General features: G+C 38.7%; 1 protein-coding gene across 1 annotated transcript in view; it reads left to right on the forward strand.

Annotated features, from left to right (window-relative positions):
* Positions 1-23,976, forward strand: part of LOC122553728 (formin) — a 341,853-nt gene that overhangs the window by 118,890 nt on the left and 198,987 nt on the right. Inside the window, exons 4-5 of the mRNA XM_043697991.2 lie at positions 762-1,630; positions 11,974-12,124. Coding sequence (XP_043553926.2) covers positions 762-1,630; positions 11,974-12,124 — 1,020 coding nt within the window. The remainder of the gene's footprint in view (positions 1-761; positions 1,631-11,973; positions 12,125-23,976) is intronic.

Below are 23,976 nucleotides of genomic sequence, written 5' to 3' on the forward strand. Positions count from 1 at the left end.
GTAACATCAAAGGTGGAGGAAGAAGTAGAACAATGCCATCTACCTCCAGATCTTGACTCCAAAAACATTAACCGCTATGTTTCTCCTCTATTCCCTCCCCAGCAAGAAGCTCGCTTGCCTGGGCTTTAATCATCCTGCTTTTTTGTAAAAATGGTGGGAGTGGTCAGGAAAACAATGGATTGCCCTACCATCTGTGTTGAAGTGGCAGCTACCATGGCTGCTAATAGATAGTGGGACATGGGAGAGCACTGGAATGGAAGTATTGATGGACAACTCGGTAGAGCATCAAGGAGGTGCTAGTTCCTTCACTCCTTTTTCGCCTCTTTACCCGATCTTAAAGCAGCACTTGTGGAGGAAAAACCTTTGGTCAGATATTGAACCAAAATTATGTCTGCACCATTTCTGTTTCCAAGAATACTGCCACCTCCAAGTCTGGTGCGACATTGACTGATCTGCTGCAGCATTTCTACAGATCCTATCGGAGCGTCTGTAGCAAATTTCACTGGGGCACCAATGTTACCAGGAGATTATCCTGCTTTTTAAAAGAACTCTGTCCATGGAAGCGTTCAGGGACATTGCAGCCAGCAGAACATGTACAATGACCCAGTGAAGCTATTTTGGAGGCTAGTCTAGTTACCAAAATAAACTAATGTGAAAATACTTACAACATCTCTAAGTAAAGCACAAAAACCATCATTATATGAGTAGATAGGCATATTTAATTAATGTTGATTATTAATGCATATGCTGTTTCTCAACAGAATGAATTTGAATTGAAGCTTTTCCATATACGTGGGGAACATGCCGAAGAAATAACTAAACTTGAAGAAACTATTGTGCAGCTACAAAATAAATTGGAAAATAAAATAAAAGAGGGCAAGTCTGAAACAAGGGACATTGCTGTTTCCACTGCAGATGAACTTGTGGTGAAAACATTTCGCAACGTTTGCATTCAAACTGACCGAGAAACGTTCATACAGTTGAATCAAGATGATGGCAAGATAGCAAAAAGCAATCTGAGCACCCCAGGAAAGTTGAAGCTTGCATCCTTGAACTTGAATGGTCAGTCAGCTTGCTCTCTCCATGCTACAAAGGAGGAAGCTTTACCATCTTCACAAACCTCAACGTCACAAGAATCTCAGCCTGTACCACTTCCTCTGTTAACACCATCACTTTCAGGTTCTCAAAGTTCTCCTACTGCACTCCTGAGTGGTCCACCAGCTCCACCACCACCACCACCACCTCCACCTCTTCCAGGCTCTGGACCTCCTCCGCCTCCACCTCTTCCAGGCTCTGGACCTCCTCCACCTCCACCTCTTCCAGGCTCTGGACCTCCTCCGCCTCCACCTCTTCCAGGCTCTGGACCTCCTCCACCTCCACCTCTTCCAGGCTCTGGACCTCCTCCGCCTCCACCTCTTCCAGGCTCTGGACCTCCTCCGCCTCCACCTCTTCCAGGCTCTGGACCTCCTCCGCCTCCACCTCTTCCAGGCTCTGGACCCCCACCGCCACCACCATTTGGAGTTTCTAATCTCAGATTGTCAGCGGACAGACCTGTACGGAAGCCTATCATAGAACCACGCCGCCCAATGAAGCCTTTATATTGGAATAGAATTCAGATAAAAGATTCCAGGTACCATAAGTAAATGCTAATGTTGTCAGCATGCACATTTCTGTTTATAGTTTGGGTGCTGTTCCGTTCCTAAAACAAATTAGAGCTCTACATTAACAATAACATCACACAAATTGGCTAAATTCACTCAATACCTTGTAATTATGAAAAGGGAAAGGATAAACTAATCACCTTCACCATCTTGGTGATATCTGGCAGTGCAGATAATCCTCCAGTTGTAGAAACTGACCCATGAATTACACGGAATGAAATTGAATAAGTTCTGTATTTGATAAGTGCTCTGCTTTGCCACATTACTGTTTCCTCACCTCCTCTCTCCCCACCTTATCCCAGATCCAACCCTCCAACTCGGCACCATCCTATTAACCTACCCTACCTGTCCATCTCCTTTCCCAACTATCTGCTGCACCCTCTTCGCCAACTTATCACCATTACCCCCTCACCTGCATCCACCAATTGTCTTCCTGGCTACATGCAACCCCCTCCCCCCCCCACCCCCCCACCCCATTTATCCCTCAGAGCCCCCTTGGGCACAACCACAAACTCCTGATGAAGGGCTTATGCCTGACCTGCTGTGCTTTACTAGCTCCACACTTTTTAACTCTGATCACCAACATCTACAGTCCTCACTTTCTCCTCAACATTACTGACCATGACAACAGAAATTTGCTCTTTAATCATCATATTAGTGGAAGTTGAAGAAGATAACAATCTTTACAAACATTTTATTCTGTAATTTTAAATTAATGATTACAACAGCAAAAAAATCAAACAACATTTGTTTACTGGCTTTGCTCTTATTCATTGAATATTAACACTGGTTGTTTTTCACTACAATATACAAGTTCACATTTTGTCAAAAGACTGTTAACTTTATTAACTTCGGGCTAACTCTAATGCTTAAGGCAGTAACTATGATTAGTTGTTTGAGTGATTCTGGATAAAAATGCATGGGTTAATTTTACTCTTAGCTCAATTCTGATGGAAAACTCTTTAACTGTGCCCTGCTACTTTTCATCTACTATGTTAACATAATAATATAAGCAACGTTTTGAGGCATTTTAAGCAGTAAGTGCTAGGGAATCTTGGAAGCAATTTGGATTCCCCTAACCTGGCTGCCACTTATGCCTTCTGGAAGTAATCACAATTCCCTCCTTGCAGTGGCGACAGTAGTATTTTGAAATTGGGCTGATTTGGCCTTTTGCCATTTTAAGTCAAGACTGTGCCTTATTCCTGTCAGTCTCCCATCTCTGAAGGCCAATATGTACTTTACAGTCTAAATCAATGTCAAGTTATCAAGTCTCTCTGCCTTGTTTCAGTATCCTAAGTCCTGTAAATTTTGATTTATCTTTTCAATCCATGGCCTGTTTGTAATAATTTAAGTTGTTTCTGATGGTAAGCTTTAATTATACTGGCTTAATCTCAGTCTTTTCTTGGATTCTGTTTTCAAAACTGCTCCAACTTTTGCCTCAGTGGGGGCATTTTTAATCTGGCCTCTAATGTGAGAATCACTGCCGTGTTTAATTGTCAGAGTATCGAACATACTTCTCAGTTGTATCAGTATTATAGCAGGGTGGGAAAGCTAATTTAAAGAAGAATTATTGAAAATCTGCATTTCCTCCTAACTCATTTTAATTTAAAACAAAAGCCAAAACAAAACTGTGGATGCTGGAAATCAAAAACAAATCAGAAATTGCTGGAAAAACTCAGCAGGTCTGGCAGCATTGGTGGATAGAATGCAGAGTTAATGTTTGGGTCCAGTGACCCTTTTCAGAGGATCACGGCACCTGAAACATTAATTCTGTTTTCTCTTCACAGATGCTGCTAGACCTGCTGAGTTTTTCCAGTAATTTCTGATTGGTTTCCCATTTTAAATTTTAAGTTTTAAGTTAAATTTTGTAACATAACAGAATCATGATTTGTGTGCAGATGATTTTCTCTTTCATAGCTAAACAGCATAGACAGCAATATATTATTTGCTTTCTTTGTCCAAATATAGAGGAGGTGGGACATTTGAGTTCTGACTGGGGGGCACAATATTAGCTTTGCTGGGAATAAAAAAGAAATAATGTACTGCGGATGCTGTAATAGTCATAGTATCATACAGCATGGAAACAGACCCTTCGATCCAACTAGTCCATGCCACCCATGTTCCCATACTAAACTAGTCCCACTTGCTGATCTTAAATAAAAACTCAGTGCTGCAAGTATTCAACAGGTCAACGATATTTGTGGAGAAAAAGAAAGCGAGAGACAGAATCTCTCTCCACAGATGCTGCTCGACTTGCATTTTTGGTTTTATTCCTTAGACGCAGTTGAACATTTGTGAGAGTAAAGGATAAGGGACCAAGATAAATACTTCCTGCTGTCTCATTGATAACTCATGGACTGGTTTAGCTGCACAAATATTAGGACATTGTAGAGGGATCGTAGGGGAGTCGTAATAACACACGTTTCATAAATGTGAATTGGCTATAATGTGATTGATGAATTGTGGACACTGTTTGCATAACGCAACCTTTATACTGAACGGATATAGTGATGATCTAGAGAGTGTTTTTTTTAATAGCACGAGGTTGCAGAGGAAGGCAATCATTGCGTTATACCAGCCATCCTTAGCTTAACTGCACCATAGTTAAATGGTTAGCAAAATACTTCTTGGGCAACTTCTTCTTTGCTGGAAACTTACAATTGAGTAAAATTTCAAAGTTTGTGAGAAGATTTGTAGCTCAGGTGCTCGTTGTTGTGGTTCTGTTCGCCGAGCTGGGAATTTGTTTTGCAGACGTTTCGTCCCCTGTCTAGGTGACATCCTCAGTGCTTGGGAGCCTCCTGTGAAGCGCTTCTGTGATCTTTCCTTCGGCATTTGTAGTGGTTTGAATCTGTCGCTTCCGGTTGTCAGTTCCAGCTGTCCGTTGCAGTGGCTGGTATATTGGGTCCAGGTCGATGTGCTTATTGATTGAATCTGTGGATGAGTGCCATGCCTCTAGGAATTCCCTGGCTGTTCTCTGTTTGGCTTATCCTATAATAGTAGTGTTGTACCAGTCGAATTCATGTTGCTTGTCATCTGCGTGTGTGGCTACTAAAGATAGCTGGTCGTGTCGTTTCGTGGCTAGTTGGTGTTCATGGATGCGGATCGTTAGCTGTCTTCCTGTTTGTCCAATGTAGTGTTTTGTGCAGTCCTTGCATGAAAAAATCCCATGCAAGGACTGCACAAAACACTACACAGGAAGACAGCTAACGATCCGCATCCATGAACACCAAGTAGCCACGAAACGACACGACCAGCTATCCTTAGTAGCCACACACGCAGATGACAAGCAACAGGAGTTCTACTGGGACAACACTACTATTATAGGACAAGCCAAACAGAGAACAGCCAGGGAATTCCTAGAGGCATGGCACTCATCCACAGATTCAATCAATAAGCACATCAACCTGGACCCAATATACCGACCACTGCAACGGACAGCTGGAACTGACAACCGGAAGCGACAGATTCATCCACTACAAATGCCGGAGTAAAGATCACAGAAGCGCTTCACAGGAGGCTCCCAAGCACTGAGGATGTCACCTAGACAGGGGACGAAACGTCTGCAACACAAATTCCCAGCTCGGCGAACAGAACCACAACAATTGAGTAAAATACAATGGAATATAATTGGAACGGTTTAGCTGTCTGTTCAGTTGTTCATAGATCCTGGACCCTTCAAAAGTTACTTTAAAAAGTACTTGTGTGAAATGTTATGTTGACAATCTGATTTTCATGAAGAGTAAGCTATGAATCACTGCTGAGCGGCTTAAGGATCCTCTGTGTTGGTCTGAAATCAGATAAGCTACAAAGTAAGAGAGTTTTAGTTTAGCTGATTAGTAAATTGCTCCCTTTTTATTCTAAATTAATCACAATGTGCCAACAGCAGGAGATGCAGATACTGAAGCAGTAATTATTTTTGAGTGTATAATGATCCCACCCAATCCTCCCTACGTTTACGAACATGACATGCAATTTTTAAAATTAATTTTCCTGTGTCAGCATCTCAGTACAGAGTTTATTAATTTTAGGTGTGCATACCAGTGTAATTTGGGTACAATTTGTACAGAACATACCACAGTACAATTCTTCCCTTTCAACAAAAAGTTCTTCTCAGTTCAAAAATGGCTACATAAGTTCAATACTAAGGAATAGATTATATGAACTAATATTCGGTGTCATTTTTATTCAATAAAATTTGAAGATAGTCCATACTTTTAAGGTCTGATCTCTACATAATGTAATCTCATTTGGATATGCAAATAGAAACCGTTAACAGCAAAGAAGATTGATTTATTAAGTGGGAAAATAGCTGTATCCTGTCTGAGGAGTTTAGAAAGACAATTTTGCATTCACTCTACCATTACTCCACTGAAGGTGTAGTCACTGATTGCATACCTTCCAATGGACATTTAATAATTGAACTTATGATGCAACATTAACATTTTAGATGAAAGACAATTCGATCAACTACAATATAGAAACTGCTGTCATAGAGATGTACAGCATGGAAACAGACCCTTCGGTCCAACCCGCCCATGCCGACCAGATATCCCAACCCAATCTAGTCCCACCTGCCAGCACCGGCCCATATCCCTCCAACCCTTCCTATTCATATACCCATCCAAATGCCTCTTAAATATTGCAATAGTACCAGCCTCCACCACTTCCTCTGGAGCTCATTCCATACATGTACCACCCTCTGCGTGAAAAAGTTGCCCCTTAGGTCTCTTTTATATCTTTTCCCTCTCACCCTAAACCTATGCCCTCTAGTTCTGGACTCCCCAATCCCAGGGAAAAGACTTTGTCTGTTCATCCTATCCATGCCCTCATAATTTTGTAAACCTCTATAAGGTCACCCCTCAGCCTCCAACACTCCAGGGAAAACAGCCCCAACCTGTTCAGCCTCTCCCTATAGCTCAAATCCTCCAAACCTGGCAACATCCTTGTAAATCTTTTCTGAACCCTTTCAAGTTTCACAACATCTTTCCGGAGACCAGAAGTCTTTGTCATGAGTTTACATCATTATCTGTAATATGCAGCAGACCACTTAAAATACACTTCTTCAAGGATAGTATATTTTAAAAATATCAAAGCAAATTACTGCGGATGCTGGAATCTGAAACCAAAAGAGAAAATGCTGGAAAATCTCAGCAGGTCTGGCAGCATCTGTAAGGAGAGAAAAGAGCTGACGTTTCGAGTCTAACTGACCTTTTTTAACAATATGTTCTGTTTCACATGAAAAAAAGACCTTTATCTTATTTATTTGGAAACCAGGATTTTATCCTAATTTCCACAAACTTATACTAATCTTGCTATTAGCATATTAACAGGTGCCAGAAGCATGAGTTACGTTTGGGAATTTTGAAGAAAGTAACATTTAATGCTATTGCATCATATATTAATGGCAAAAAATGTGTTTAGCAATTGATATATGGTTGGAGCTCCCCTAATCACAAAATAACCACTGAGTGGTATAACAAAATGCATAGCCCAAGGTCCAAGTTACAAAAGGACCCTGGGCTGTAAGAATAAACTATTTAACAAATAATTACAATTTATGAACCTCAGCTAACTCAAATACATTCTGCCAATACAGTAGGTGCATTCACATATAGTTGGTATGTTTTTGCTATGAACTTAATGAATAGCTAATAATATTGACCATTATTTTAATCTGTTTGGGAAGAGATAGTTTGCTGTGTTCATGCTGACAAATATTTGCAACAAATATGATGCTAAGTTGAATTATTTTGCTTTTTTTTTGTTTCATACAAAATTTGGATTGCAAAGATTCTGGTCAGTACTAATGTTTGTGAGAAAGGCAGAGAAATGAGGCAAGGCCTGTTCTTGCCTGATTCATGTTTTAGTTTGCCTCCAGTCTCGGTTGCATTCTACTTAAAATAATCCATATGATTTTCTGTGGTTTACCACAGGATTGCTTTTCTCTTAATATGCCATAAAGACATGTTACCTCAGGTCGCCCGACACTGCTTCAGCCCACCCAGCCCTCCCTCCTCCACTTCTGAATCCGCACTCAAGATGTATCCATGGCTCCACAGGCACCAGTCTGCATTAGAGCAGGAAACCTCACCCTGAACTTAGATTTCTCACTGAGGCAAGAATGGAGTTCAGCAACAGTTACTATCCAGCACTTGCACTCACAGCCTTACAGATCTTTATGACCTTTGTAAATTGAATGAATGCATGATGACAGGCTTGTTGCCAACTATCAGTTCATCCTATACATCAGTAAGTGACCTTGCAATACGCAGCTGGGTTGTGTTAAAATGATTTGTTTTCTGAATTCTTTTCAAGATGCCAAAGTGTTAGCGGATTCAGTTGAAACACCAATCCCGATGTGTGTTTTGACAGAGTTTGAGCTTATATGGAAACAATGAAAGATATTTCGGTGCTTTGTAGTGGACAGCCAGAAACATGTAGCCTGTTAGCAGATAACAATGTGCGGTATGCCCAATGTGGTATCTAAATATGCACAGTGTTATAGGAGTGCATGTTGATCAGTTTTCACACCTGAGGTTACTATACAAGTGTTGCCTTTGATTTCCAGCATCTGAAAGGTATCTTGTATTCTGTGAGATGGCAATCTGGTAATTAAAATCAATATTCCCAATTAACAAAATAAATATCATTTTATTTACATGCTATACTTCAATGTAAGTGTGATGGATTTACTTATGTTTGTCACTCTTCTCTTATTCATTTGTGAATGTGGACATCACTCAAGCCAGCACTTATTGTCCATCCCTAATTACCCAGAGAGCAGTTTAGAGTCAGTCACATTGCTGTGAGAGTCACATGTCAGAGACGAGGTAAAAGTGGCAGTTTGCTTCCCCGAAGGATCAGGTGGGTTTTTCCAACAATCAACAAGTTTCATGGTCATCATTAGACTCTTAATTCCAGTTTTGTTACTGAATTCAAATTCCAGTAACTGCTATGGCAAGATTTAAACCTAGGTCCCAGGACATTGCCTGGGTCTCTGGATTAATAGTTCAGCAATAATACCACTGGGCTGCCACCTCCCTGCTGTGCTGCAACAAATGCTGAATTTCCAAATGCAATTTTGATACAGGTTTAAAATTAACTAGCCACAAATGGGGTCTCGAATATTTCAATGCCACCACCTCAGAGATGTGGAAGATGCTAGCAAAAGCAGTCACTGTATTTACTTGCATAATAGTTGAGTTTTTCAGACCAAATCTTCCCTCAAAAAGGAGGTGTTGACTTACAGACCAGTAATATTTGCAATGGGTTGAAAATGTTTTGTGCCAGGACTGATGGAATATGTGTGACTTAATTGCTGCCATTTTGGAGCATCCCATCCCATCCTATTCCTTGAGACTATCCCCTGCTCACCATTTACTTGGCTGGCTTTCCCACTCACTAACTCTCTGCCAGACTCTTGCCAATTTCTTGTCCAACATTCACTGCATTGTTTCATATACCAATAGCCATATGTTGAATTAAGTAGCAAAAGATCTTCTGAGACCTACAAGAGTTTTTTTTGAAAATTATAGCTTAACACAAACATTAGCATCCATCTTTCCCATCTGGGCCTTTTGCTTGTCCTGAAGCTAGCCCCACTGGGGAGGAACTGAACTCTTAAATACGAAGTAATGAATATTACCTGCTTGCAGTTAAATTTGGAGTTGTTCTGTTTAAGACTTGAGCCTTAAAGGAACCTGGCTTTCTAATGCTAGCATACTTCCCCGACTGACTCAGTCATCTCTCTGTTTGATTCTCTCTCTCATGTCTCATCTTGCTGACTTCCTTCTCTATGACTCTATGGTGGGTTAGGCCAGGAAGTTGCAAATGAAAAAATTGGGTGGGGATGCAGGAAGTGAGTGAGAGTTGGTGAGGGGGGAACTAGGTGATCTCGGGAAATGTTGAGATTGTGGGTTAGTTGAGTGTTTGAAATTTTTGGCCAAAATTCAGGAGTCAACTTATACACTACCTTAACTATTACTATAACACTGTGCTAATAACTGCTTAAAAAATGAGTTTGATAATTATCTGAGTAGAATCAGAGAGTCATAGAGATATACAGCACGGAAACAGACCCTTCGGTCCAACCCATCCATGCTGACCAGATATCCCAACCCAATCTAGTCCCACCTGCCAGCACCCGGCCGATATCCCTCCAAACCCTTCCTATTCATACACCCATCCAAATGCCTCTTAAATATTGCAATTGTACCAGCCTCCACTACTTCCTCTGGCAGCTCTATCCTATCTAGCTGCGACTCCACTTTCAAGGAGCTGTGAACCTGTACTCCAAGGTCTCTTTGTTCAGCAACACTCCCTAGGACCTTACCATTAAGTGTATAAGTACTGCTAAGGTTTGCTTTCCCAAAATGCAGCACCTCGCATTTATCTGAATTAAACTCCATCTGCCACTTCTCAGCCTATTGGCCCATCTGGTTAAGATCCTATTGTAACCCTCTTTGCTGTCCACTACACCTCAAATTTTGGTGTCATCTGCAAAATTCGAGGTGAAGTGGACAGCAGATGAGTAACAATGTTGATTTGATAAATATCTGATTAAAGAATGAAATTGGAAGTTAGGTAAAAAAACAAATAGAAAAATGTTCCAAGATTCCAGATCCTGTTGGAGTTGGAGGATAAGGTAGAGCTGATGGATTAGCATGGGGTGCAGCAAATGAGGATTAATTAGTGAGGATGTATGAGCTCATAACTATTTTGAAAAATTATTGATTTTTCTTTCAGATCATGGTGTTATTCTAAAAACCATTCATTTGGAAAGAAGTAGATGAAAGTTGATCTTCAAAGGATTAGTTAATTGTCAATTGGAAAAACTAGGCTCAATGTTGTTGAAACAATTTTTTACATTCTGAGGGGAGAGGGATGTCAGAAGGCTGATTTTCAGAGAAGACTAGTGCTGAATTTCTTTTCAAATTGCTCAAGCAACACTGTTTTTAGGCAGTTTTCCCCAAGTCTCAAAATTGCAGCCCTCCTCAGCCTGACCTCGTAAAAGAAGCTACAAAAACAGAAGTTGCTGGAAAAGAACAGTAGGTCTAGCAGCGTCTATGAAGAAAAATCAGCATTAATGTTTCAGCTCCGGTGTCCTTTCCTCAGTTCTGAAATGTTAACTCTTTTTTTCTTCACAGACACTGCCAGACCTGCTGAGCTTTTCCAGCAACTTCTTGTTTTGTTCCTGAATTGCAACATCTGCAGTTCTTTCAGTTTTTATTTTGTAAAAGAAGTTCACTGTCTTAAACATCAGCAACTCTTGTATTTCTCTTGGTTATTATTAATATACATATTTACAGACATTTTCCCTTTAAAATGCAATCTGTCCTTAACTTGTGATAAAATTCTCCTCTCTATTGAGCTTTTCAGAATTACAGAGGTATTTCTGTCCTGTTGCTTGACAAATTTAAATCTGTATAAAAACCGAAAGCACTGCAGATGTTGTTAATCAGAAACAAAAACAACAGTTGCTGGGAAAGCGCAGCAGGTCTGGCAGCATCTGTGGTGAGAAATCAGAGTTAACGTTTCAGGTCGAGTGAGGAAGGGTTACTCAAATCGAAACACTAAGTCTGATTTCTCTGCACAGATGCTGCCAGACCTGCTGAGCTTTTCCAGCCATTTCTGTTTTTGAAGTTGAAATTTATGTTCTGCAAAGCAAAAATAAAAATAGCCAAGCATTGCCTCTTTGTAGGTAACTGGGGAGGGCAGAGGGCACAATCCTTGAATGATGGAACCCGCTTCAATATTCAGTGTCGTTTCCATGGAACTTGCAAGTTGCATTACTGTTGGCAAGTAAGAGTGATACCTCTGGGAAGTAACAGCAGCCCATAGGGAAACAGGCAGGATGCACATAGGGTGGAGTGTGATCAAACTGGGAAGATGTCAAACATGTTTTAAGCTTCTCTTCTAAATATATAAAGGGTTGATTTGTTTCAAGCAAGAATACTGCTTGTTTGTGTTTTGAGCTTAACGTTTATGGTGGGCGAAGCAATTACAAAAGATGAGTGTGTTGTTCCTGACTCTTGTATTGGAAGCCTTTCGTGCTGTTTCACCAATGAGAAAATGGTGATGCTTCACTGTTTATCCAATTTATTGAAATTGCTGCAAGGTTCCTCATTACGTATTTCTTGACAAACCTAAAGCACAGATTATTTACAGATTTTGTGCTGCTGCTCAAAAATTATTTGATTTAGACTTTAAATTATGTTTACAAATCTTTGTGTTGAATCAATATGACAACCTTCTAGGTTAGTTGCTGTGGAAATGCAATGACTGAAGTTAGGAATTATCTTATAATTTCCAGAGATGGCAATATCTCAACCATCTGGGAATCACTGGAAGAACCTCATATCCAAGATGCTGAAGAATTTGAAGAACTCTTCTCCAAACTAGCAGTGAAAGAAGTGAAGAAGCCTTTGTCAGACAGCTACCAGAAGACAAATAAGACAAAAAAGGTTAGATTTACTTCAATGTTGAATAGATTTATTACCAGGTATAGAATTACTTTAACCGTGGTTTTTTTGCCTACAGAAACTGTAGGATATCTTCAAATTAGCCTATGCTTCAAAACAGTCGACTTTTTAAAATTGTACAGGGTAATCTTCACGATTCTAGTGTGTGATAATATTGTGTGATATTAGATCTTAGCCACATTACTCTCAGTTTCTGGCTTAATATTGCACAGTGAGATTTTACCTCTGAGCATTTTAATATTTAAATGTACATTTTTGGGTGAAATTTCACGTTACTTGCTGTTGTCACATTAGATCCATAGAACTCTTGGTCACTCATCTGCTAAGTATCAGTATATCAGAAATTAGATGCAGGAATTAAATGCCCATTTACTCTGTTTGAATAGTGTATGTTACTTCCTCCCCCAGCTCAGAAGATTAACCTCTACTGAGCCAGTGTAAATGTTACATTTCCTCACACCCTGTGGTCTCCCTTATGTCAATAAAAACAAATATATGCAAATTTGATTTTATTTTTATTACAGGCCTATGTTCTCTAGAAACCAGTTTAAAATGAGTGAATTAATTTCAAAAAAATAATTTGACAGCTTGCAGAGAAATGAAGAGGTCAATATTTTGGCTGGATGTTAGACCTAACTTGATTGCTAAATATGTTTTTCTTACTCTTTTGATTTGTAAACAAATACAAGTAATCGTACTTAATGCTTTAGAATGTGTGTTGGAGAAATCTGGATTATATACATCGAGTGATTTATGCTTCTGTTGGCTATAATGGGATTTTAAAGTAAAAGCCAAGAAAAATCCTTTATCTTTGTGTAGTTAATGTATTAGACAGCTCACCATCTTGTATTCTGTGTCAGTGAATAGGAAATTCTGGTCCAACTGCAAATTTCGATTCACTTTTAAATAAAGACAAAAGTAGTAATGTTTTAACGATCCACAATTACAGTTCAGTAACATCTGCACTTTCAAAAAGGTTGTGATTTTGAAGTATAAAGAGGAGTATTGCATTGCATGTAGGATTTCATTAAATAAATCAAAGGCAGCATTTTATGTTTAGCAGATGTAACTAATTCAGTGCATAAGGTTTTAAATTTGATCAAGATGAATCTTATTGTCTCATCTTGGATTGTGATGATATGACTGTAAGTTGACTTTAATTCAAATGCAGATGAGTAAGGGTCGAAGTTACGTAGAATCAGGAGAGCAGGAACGATGAAGTGGAATGAAAATAGGTCCATTGTGGTCCACAGTTGACCTCAATTTAATCAAGAACGAGGGCATAATTTAAACATTTGGGACCAGTATCAACATTTTAAATGTTATAAATAGGCCATTATGTACTATGACAGAGGTGCACATCAGAGTGGGTGACATCCAGATTGGACTAGATATAAAAAACAATCTAATTCGGCTGTTTAATTCTTCTGATATCTTTACACAGATCCACCTGGAGCCCCATAGCTCAAATACAAAGTTATACAGCTGGCAGTTACACATTTTTGAAAGACTAAAGACCAGGGACAGATTTTTTGGAGGAATTCACATCCTAAGTAAACACTGTTTGTCAATCTCATGAGGCTTTGTCTTGTATGCTGTTATCAGGAAATTGAAGGAGCACCATAGGGAACTCAAGGAGCACTCAGTAAGAGACACAATAGCACCTACTATGAAATGTCTGACTTTGATTCTTTCATGTCATGCCCAAAATAGGAGAAGTGCACTGTCTCCCTCTGGTTCCTCTACTCCAGTGGTCACAACACAAATTTAAACACTTCACCCAGCTACCAAAATATTCATTGATATACTTTATCTATTTAGAATTTAAAAATCATCAACAAAGTTCCTCTAATAAGTAACAAAATTATTAATTTTATTATGAAAGTGAGACTTGCTTTGCAAAGATATTAAGCTAATTTACAGAGTTTCATAGATGGAAATGTCATTATCCACCCTCTTAAATTGTCACTCAGACAAATAGGTAAATGGATTTCTCGGTAGAAAGTCATTGTGAGAAAAGTGAATAGTTTAACCAATAATTGTTAGTTCATGAAGGCAAAACAGGAAGGGCATGGAATGTTCAAAAGGCTATTGGACTGGTGTTCTGGCATGTGTGGACATGTCATTGGACAATTAGAGTTGGATTTCCAATCCCACTGAAATGACTTGACTGAAACTCTAGGTTTAACCCCACCCCAAAGAGGAGGATAAGCATGTGCAGGTATGTCTTGTACTAAGAACAGTAGAGTATGATGAATGTGATAGAACAAGGGAGAAGTAAACCAAGGCAATTTCTAGATTGAGTCTCCTGATGTCTAGTTAACTAGCGCTGATCTATTAGAAAGGTTCAGCACCATACTTTCACATCTATATATAGAACAAGGGAATTTAATAAGGCTGCTCACAGAATTTAAAGGAGACTGTAGAAAGAAACCAGGGTGTACAACCTTTGCCAAACATGACGTGGATGTAGGAGAATCCGCTCCTGTAAAACAGCATCCTTATCATTTAGGCCAGGGAAAGTGGCCCAAGATGAAAGCACAAATGCAAACCCACCGAATTGAAGTCGGTCAAAGAAACCGGTATTCTGCAGTTGTATTAGTGCCTAAGGCTGATGATTCAATCTGGGGGTATCAATCAAATAATTTACTTCAAACCTTTTAATTCCTCCATATGGGCCACTGAACCATCCTGCCTATGATTCATCAAGTGAATGTTTGGGTCTTGATGTGTTTGTCTGCCCATTCCTTCATGATTGTGAAGAAATGTTCTCAGTTGTCTCTGAGCTACTTGGCAGCTTCTCCTGACCCGTTCCCATAACTTGGACATAAAATCTTGCTTTTTCAGGGGATCTTTTATCTCACATCCATAAACTAATTCAGAAAGGCTGAAACCGGTCGATTCATTTGGTGAATGTCAGCTGACAAGCAGCAAAGAAAGTGCTTTGTTCAAATCATGTGGTTATTCATAACAGTATTCCATGATCAATAACTTTGAAGGCTTAATGGTACTGTTCTCAAGTCACTTTCCCTGGACTAAATGATAAGGATGCTGTTTTGTAGGAGAGGATTTGGCAAAGATTGTCCACTTATGGGCAGCACGGTGGTTCAGTGGTTCGTACTGCTGCCTCACAGCGCCAGGGACCCACATTAGATTCCTGCCTTGGGCAACTGTGTGTGTGGAGTTTGAACATTCTCCCCATGTTTGCATGAGTTTTCTCCGGGTGCTTTGGTTTCCTCCCACAATCCAGAGATGTGCAGGTGAGGTGAATTGGCCATGCTAAATTTCCCATATTGTTAGGTGCATTAGTCAGGTGTAAATATAGGGTAGGGGAATGGGTCTGGGTGGGTTACACTTTGGAGGGTCGGTGTGGACTTGTTGGGCCAAATGGCCTGTTTCCATACTCTAAGGAATCTAATCTGTAGCTGGTATGCTAAAGATTTTAATTGTGTCTTACTCAGATTACTTGTGGCTTTTTGAACGATTTTAGACATATTGGTAATCCATGCTGAGTGATGAAGTGAGTTAGCTTTTCTACCACCACCTTAGCAGTAATTATTCTTAAAGGAATGACACCTGGCAAGGATGTATTGGTGTCCCACATTTGTTTTCAGTAAAGCTTCACACAGTCTATTAACGCCTCACTAAATAGTTCCCTGAAAACTACTATGGAAGTTGTTTGTAGATTGTGCTGCACATACCTGGCCATGTATGGCACGTCTTTCACTACTGCACCACATTGAAATCCTGGCCCAATGGAAGTGTTGAATCTCACATGTTTGGGTCTTCCAGGTTCCTACATGTCCTGCCATCAGAATTTTATGAGCTGGCCTTAATATTTCTTGATAACATTTGGGCAGCACCATTATCTGGTGAGCCTTTGCCTACAGGTCTGTGAGGATGTCTCCACTTGCTCTTCACATCCCTTTTTTTAATGTAGCAGCATTGCAGAACTCCTTTGCTTTCAGTTTCAGTTTGAGCTGAATCTAGTATTTAGTGGATCAGCTAGCTGAGCCTTGACGAGAGGCTTAGTGAACTTCTCTTCAGGTTTATCCAAATTCCTGAAGAATGGTTCAGACAGCCAAATATCTGCCAATAGTGCCAATTTGTCTTTGGCCTGACTTGGCCTTTCTGTGACCAGGAGAGATGCTACTGCCTTGAAATTTTAGGCTGATGATGGTTGCAATTATTTCAGCCCTTGTCTTTTGCATAAAGTGCTGAACTCTCACAACATTGAGGTTGGAACCTTCACTGAGCCTTTTCTCCTGTTAATTGTTTAACTATTTGCCACTGATCACAACTGGATGTGACAGGACTGCAAGGTGTGAGAGTGGTGGCATTGCTTAGCTCTATTTATTGCATGCTGCTCCCATGGTTTGACATGCCGTTAGTCTTGTGTTGTGTCTACAACAGGTTGACACCTTATTTTTAGATATGCTTAGGTATGCCCTCCTGTACTCATCTTTGAAAATGGATTGAACTGATGACTTGACAGTAATTGTAGGTTGGAGATTTTCTGGGACACAAGTTTACATACTGTGGTTAAATACAATTCTGCCAGGTGTGCCTCTTGTATGCCCAGTTTTCAAATGCTGGATCTGTTCAGAATTTATCCTACTGTAGCACAATGATAGTGCCACATAACACAATATGAAGATTCTCACTGTGAAGATGATAAGCACTGTGCGATGGCTGCTCCCACCAGTACTGGCAGGGACATATGCATCAATGACAGATATATTGGTGAAGGTGAGGGTGAGTAGGATTTTTTCTCTTCTTGGCTCCCACAGCACACTGATGTCATCATGTTTCTTGTTGTTTAACACAAGTGGCTCTTCTCTTAAGATTCAATGGTGGTTAATCTTCTACCATTACTAGTTAGATAGGCCCTTAAATATAGAAAGGAGGATTGGGGGCTCTTGTGTAGAGTGACAGTGTCCCTATTTTGGTGCCAGGAGTTTAAATCCTATGTTTAAATCCCACTCCAGAAGTATATCATAACATCTCTGAACAGGTTGATTAACAATAACTGGGAAAGAGGGTTCGTGGCAACAATCTAGCCCAACCACAATTTATGAAGCCCCATATGTTAGAAAGGAAGATTTTGTAGGATGTCCAGCTAGGGGGTCATCCGGTTGCATTCCTTTTGGATGTTTCTGAAGCAGTTTGATAGGCCACTTCAGTGGGGGTTATAAGAATCGAGCATATTACTGTTGGTCTGGAATCATTGGCCAGATCAGGTGGTTTTCCTTCCCGAAAGGTTAGTAGGAATGTTTTTGACAACAGTGCTTCATGATCATCACTAGTGAGATAAACTTTTAATTCCAGATTTATTAGTTAACTTTTAGTTCAACCAGCCTTCATGGTGGAATTTGAACTTTTGTCCCTAGACATTAGCCTGGATTACTAATTTGGTGACATTACCATAATGCCACTTCCTCTTCTGAGCAGTGCAGCTTTCCCTATCCAATTCTAACTACTGTCCATAACAAAATAGCGTATGAAAGTATATTCAATGTTATAACAGTTTGAGTATCCACCTATTCTTTCCACCCAATGGACATATATTTCTGCCTTACTAGACCTTGATTGCAGAAAGAAGTTAGTTAGTTGAAGTTAGCTACAGATACTTCACACAAAAAAAATGCTTTCGAGACTTGTCCTGAAGCGGCTTGTTTCTCAGTATGAAGCGCTACTGGCTTGAGTCTGCTGTTGGGCTGCCTGCTTCCACCGACCTGGTGGTACAGAAAGGAAAGTTACCGATGTATGTTTCCCCTAATAACATTAGTATCCAACAGAATTTTATCATTATTTTGTTTTAGTCCTAATTTGGTGGCCCCATTGATGAGCAGGTTGGCTGGCCTGAGGACAACTTGAAGGCCCTGGAAGACAGAAATCATTATGACAAAGAAGCTATGACTAATGTTGCTTTTCAGTTTTCATTACTTCCATTGAATCTAGAGCTGTGGTCTACATTTCAGAAGAGGTGAACAGACAGGCTGATCTCGAGAAGTCTCTTAAGACCTTGGGATTCCAGTGAAGTTGCTATTTAGTTCATTGCTTTCCACAGGGAAGGTCAAATACCTGTGTTAATCCCAGATACCAGAAGGAACAGCTGCACACTTGAGAGATACACCAGTTAGTTGTGATACAGCCTTGAAAATTAACTTCAGATTTACTGAGTTAATGCCTGGACCAGAGGGAACAAGTATCACTGGTGGTAAATTAGAGAGGGGGTTCAAAGCAGAGGATGATATGTATGCATGTTTTGAGTTGAAATGTCTGCAATTTATCATTAGATTTGTCCTTTCTTCTTCCTTTTTTCCCTTCCTCAATTTTAATCTTAGAAATGACTAAGGAGAGAAACAATGACACAGCTCCTCCTCCTCCTTCATTTGCTTCTCTTTCACCATCTTCTTCCAATGTCTACCACATCATCATAGGTATGATTGGGCTGCAGGAAGAAAAAGTAGACAGATAAGTGACAAATAATCTCTTAGGGTTTTTGAGATTAACTGGGAAGGAGGGTTGGTGGCAACGGTCTAGCCCAACCACAATTTATGAAGCTCCATATGTTAGAAAGAAAGATTTTGTAGGGTGTCCAGTCGGGTGGGGGGGTCATCCAGTTTCATTCCTTTTGGATGTTTTTGAAGCTGTTTGATCCAACTTATTGTCTTGCAAGGCCATTTCAGACAAAAAGGTAGTTGGAGGAGGTGGTTTATGGCCTTGTGTTTCTTCAGAGCGGCTGCCAGGGCAATAGCTGCTAACCTTCCACTGATGAGATATTGACAAACTTGCCATCTCCCAGGCAAGGGCCAAGGGATTGTCTCTAAGCTGCATCCTTTAAAGGGGGCTTACTCAGTGAACAGCTGCTATCACATCTCCTCTAGCCACACCTTTAGTTTCTTTGCTTATCACATTGCCACTGCCTCTGACCCACCAATTCTTTTGTGATTTAGTCTCTCCTGCCCTACCTGAATCTCAGATCTCCTTTCCATTTTTGTTCCACCATCCCATTCCACCCCTTAACTCACCCAACTCACCTCCTTCACCGTTCACTTGTTTGAAATTTATTATGGTTCTAGCCTTTTCCAGTTTTGAGAAAAGGTCAGCAGCATAAAAAATGAACTATTTTTCTCTCTCTCTACAGATGTTGCCAGACCTGCAGAGTATTTCCAGCATTCTCATTTCAGTTTCTTTATATAGCTGCAATACTTTGCTTCCCAATGGGTTGACTTTAAGATGATACATGTGAGTTATTGTTGTCAAGCGAGTGAGATAGTACAGGATGTCCTGAGCCAGAATGTGTTGTGGAGCTTTATTTACAGAACCTGATATTTTAAGAGATTGTAGAATATATTGATGTCTAGTGTGGGCAAGGAAAAATGAGAGGACTAAATTTCCTAACCAACCACCATCAATATATTTAACTTTGCCGGAAACTTGTATACTCTGGCTAAATCAAAAATGGAGGTATTGTTTTTAAAGTGTGCGTGTCTTATAGAAGAGCATGTAAATATTTTCACAAATTTAATTTGCACACTTGAAATATGTTTTTGTGTGAGCTACTTTAAAATATAACCAAAAGTATTTCTGAGTAACTATTTGTCACCATTTTTGCACGTCACATTGCACGTTACAAATATGGAAAGAATTCCAAGTATATATTTAGTTATGTATCACCGTTAAATTACATTTTCTCCTCTTAATCCATCATCATTGCTTAATTTATGTGTTACTAGACACTGCCAACCACATATTTGAGTGGTTGCAATGCTTTGGCATTACTCCAACTTCTTAACTAGAGGTTAGATGTCGCCTATCAATAGTACTTGTGGAGTTTACAGTGTAGTCTGGTTTCTAAAGTATGCAACTCGTACCTCTGCCTGTCTCTTGATAGCAATGCAATTTTCTGCAAACTTCACTGGATCAATCTTGATGGACTGTGTACAGACAAGTATCAAATATCTGAGTGTTGCTTCCCTTTCTTTACATATTTGAATTATATTATCAGATTGCTGTATATTTTAAACGCTGCTGATTCCACTTAATGAATACAAGAAATGGATGCAATGGCATTGTTGCCTGCAATATTATAATTTTTATATGATAATACATGGTTTTCGCAAAACAGTGAGTTAACAACTATGGAATTCTGACTCATTTAAGTAATTCAAACAAATGAACATATAGCAGTTATAAGTTTTTACCCTTTTAATGGCATTCCTCTTTCATAGTTTGGTGTGAGCTTTCATTAAGTTTTCATATTTAGTTAACTAAGAAAATTTCAAGGTTAGCAACTAAATACAGGAAGGACTGTGAAGGGTCAGAATTAAGGGCATAAATTCAATGTCACATCAGATACAGAGAGGGAAAAATAATTGGATAATAGAGTTGGAGAAAATAATTAGGAAACATAAGAAGTAAAGTTTTAAAATTTGACATCTTTAAAACCTCCCTAAAAAAATTCAAAATCTGAATGAATGAGAATCCACACTCCCAAACACTTTCAGTAACAGAGAGGTTCATTTCCTGTGCTTTATAATTAGCATGTCATTAAAAGCATATTTGCGATTTCCGTGGCAAGATTTAACTTCTTGTAGTGAATACTGCAAGTTTATACAGCAAAATGCCACAGGTTTCCAAGTAAAACAGGGAGACTGAGGAAGAGATGCTATTTTGTGAGACTAGTGTGAGAGCAACGCCTCATACATTTTGAATATTTACATTTAATAGTGTTTCTACTCTTTGCCTGAAGTTGGTGCACTGTTTACCCACAGTCAGAGGTATACACTATTTAATGTGTCATTATTTTTACAGCAACCTCTAACACAATAAATTAGAAATAGTTTAGGATTTTTTATCAAATAAGGAGATGATTGCTTAAAATTGAAGATGTTAATTTAGGGGGGATATCATTGGTGGGCAATGATGTTACTTTAAGTTAAATTATGTTGAGTTTTAGTTAACACAAATTAGCTAGTCGAGCACAAAAAGTACCGGTTGAGACTTTTTGAAAATCCAAACGACTTTAAAATGAATTACAGGCTTATCAAGCAAATATATCAGTTTATAATCAGAGTCCAATTAAGCATGAGTAAATCAAAAAGTCACATTTTGATAACAGGTAAGCTGCATATAAAACCACATAATGTAGGCAAATAATTCTTTCACACCACAATGGCAATTTATAATTTCTTTCTCGGTTTCCTTAGTTAATCTACTGGAGATCCACAAAACACCTTCCACTTACACGCTCACAGGTACAATTTAATGAGAAAGCTGGTCCATCTTGTTTCAGCAGATTATATAAGAGATCTGGTGTAAGTGTGGAAGTCAACGCGTGCAGTCTCATTAATTAGTGTACGTAGGCCTCATTGGAAAATGAATCATTTTTATTATAAAGTTTATATTGACCACCTTCTTTAATTGATCAATTGCAGAGCAGGGAGTGTATTCCACTCTCCCCACTACCCCCCCCCCTCCACACCCCTAAACTTTGATTGGAAACTTGACACAATTTTCCAACGAAGTGGCGTTCATATGAAGTAGAGATGTGAGACTCCGACAACTTGTACAAATAACTTGTCCCTGCCATCCATACCCTTAATCTTATTTTGACATGTTCAGCAATAAGGCATACTGTAGACTAACTTTCCAGGTTGGATCGTGAGTCAATTAAATTTGGGCCTTTTTTATTTTAGTGCCGAAGTGAGATCATTCATATGAGTGAAGCAATTAAATTATTATTTGTACATGAATATTATAGGTTTATTTATTTTCTGGAACTAATGTCAGTGTTGTTTTCATATTTGAGGGATGCACATATTGAATTTAAGTTTGCTTTGCATGTTGTATTCTTTTTATTAAACATTATGAATATATTGTATAGAATAATAATGGGTAGATATTTATCAACAAAGGCAAAAGTGAGGACTGCAGATACTGGAGATTAGAGTCAAGAATGTGGTGCTGGAAAAGTACAGCAGGTCAGGCAGCATCCAAGGAGCAGGAAAATTGACATTTTGGGCATAAGCCCTTCATCAGGATATCAACATAGACAGACTTAGTTTCTGATTTATATCTGTTGTTTCATATTTGATGGTTCTAAAAATAGAATTATCATACTCAGTTTGTCCTGTTTAAATATAATTGTAATAACTATGCTGTGGAGATATAAGGTATATTAATTGAAGTTACTCTTTAAAAAAATTAACTCATGAACATGTAATGTCTCATATTACATTCCTGTCTTTCCTCTGCTGTATTTGTGCCCCTGCTGCAGTCAGGAACAGAAGAGTTCCATACAACTGCCTTAAACATTTCCCAAGTTATGTTGTCAGACATAACTGGTGGAATTATAGTGTGGCATGACTAATATGGTCTAACATTTTTTCTCACATTGTGCAACACATTTAATTACCTAAATTTAACTCACTGAGACCCTAATGTAAGTGTTTATTGAAAGGAAGCATGCAAAATGGGCAAATAGTGGAAAATCTATTATAGCATGTAATGAAAGTATGTATACACATAAATTTTGGTATAGCTCGCAGCATTTAAGCATGAGAGGTTTTTTGAATCCCTGTGGGAATCTGTAGGAAGTACTTTGTGTTTGAGTTATGGAAATCATTTTTTTTCCTGGCTGGCACTAGGGCTTGTACATAGAAAAATTCCAAGTTAAAGCTCAAGATATAATGGCTCCATTTATTGATGTAGGAATGCAAATCCAAAATTATCAAGCACTACTTTAATATATGCAACAAAAGTTTAAATTTATTAGTCACATTTGATGTATGTTAGCCAAATGATTATCATATCAAAGGTTTTAAAGGTAATAACTTTTCTGTTGTCTTTTTCTTTGGAACAGTTTGAAGTAATTAATAACACATGTTTTTATTTGAAGTCTAATGTAAATTGTGCTCTTTTCAGACGTAATTTTCAAAGGTTAGTTTCACAATGTAAAATTGGGAAGCTAGACATGTCACTGCATTTTCTACTTGGATCTTGGAATGAACCCCCATCCTTACTATGCATACTTTAAAAATGTATTGTCGACCAGAGTTTAATGCTTTTTACAGAACTGTGGTTGGTACGGGAAGTGAGATAGAATGAAAAACCACATGAGAAGTATAGTATTTGACATTTATTCTTAAGTTTTATGTTTCAAGATTCATGGCTTCTAAGCAAAGAAAATTAAAATGCTCTATAGTGGTGCAGAATTATCATAGTGAAGAAAGCCATGTCAGTACATTAGCTGAAATAATTATGTTTGCACCTTAACTTTTTTTTAGTTATTTAGTCTAAAAAAGTTATCATTGAATAATCTTAATCTATTTAATGTTATTAAGATGCATTGATAGCCATGCTTTGAATCTGAGGGCAGTTACAAATTCATGTAATAATGGAAAACATTATCTTCTGTTTTGCTGATGATGTGCTTTGCACTGCTACAATAACAAATGTTTAAAATATTTGTTGCAGTACTAAGCGTTACTCCAAGTGGGTTTTTTTTAAACAAACAGTTTAATATCATTTCTGTGTTTATTATTTCTTTCAATGCCAGATTAGGCTATAAAGGACTGTAAACATATTTTCCTGTATAATTAATACCACTTCAATCCTTCATTGAAAGTTAAGTATGTTAACTTGTATTTCATTGATTGCAGCTTTTTAATCTAAATTATATCTGTGTAATCTCATGGCCTCAAGCAAGGCATATCTAATAGGATAGTGACAACCTAGGCATTTGCCCCAAAATGAGGTCAAACGGAAGGTCATTAAAAGGTGTACAAATTACATATAGTTAAAGACTGCAATTATCTCTTTGAAAA

The sequence above is a fragment of the Chiloscyllium plagiosum genome, unplaced genomic scaffold (assembly GCF_037043375.1).
Source record: "Chiloscyllium plagiosum isolate Xiang-an unplaced genomic scaffold, Cpla_swu_hap1 HiC_scaffold_8, whole genome shotgun sequence".
NCBI lineage: Eukaryota > Metazoa > Chordata > Chondrichthyes > Orectolobiformes > Hemiscylliidae > Chiloscyllium > Chiloscyllium plagiosum.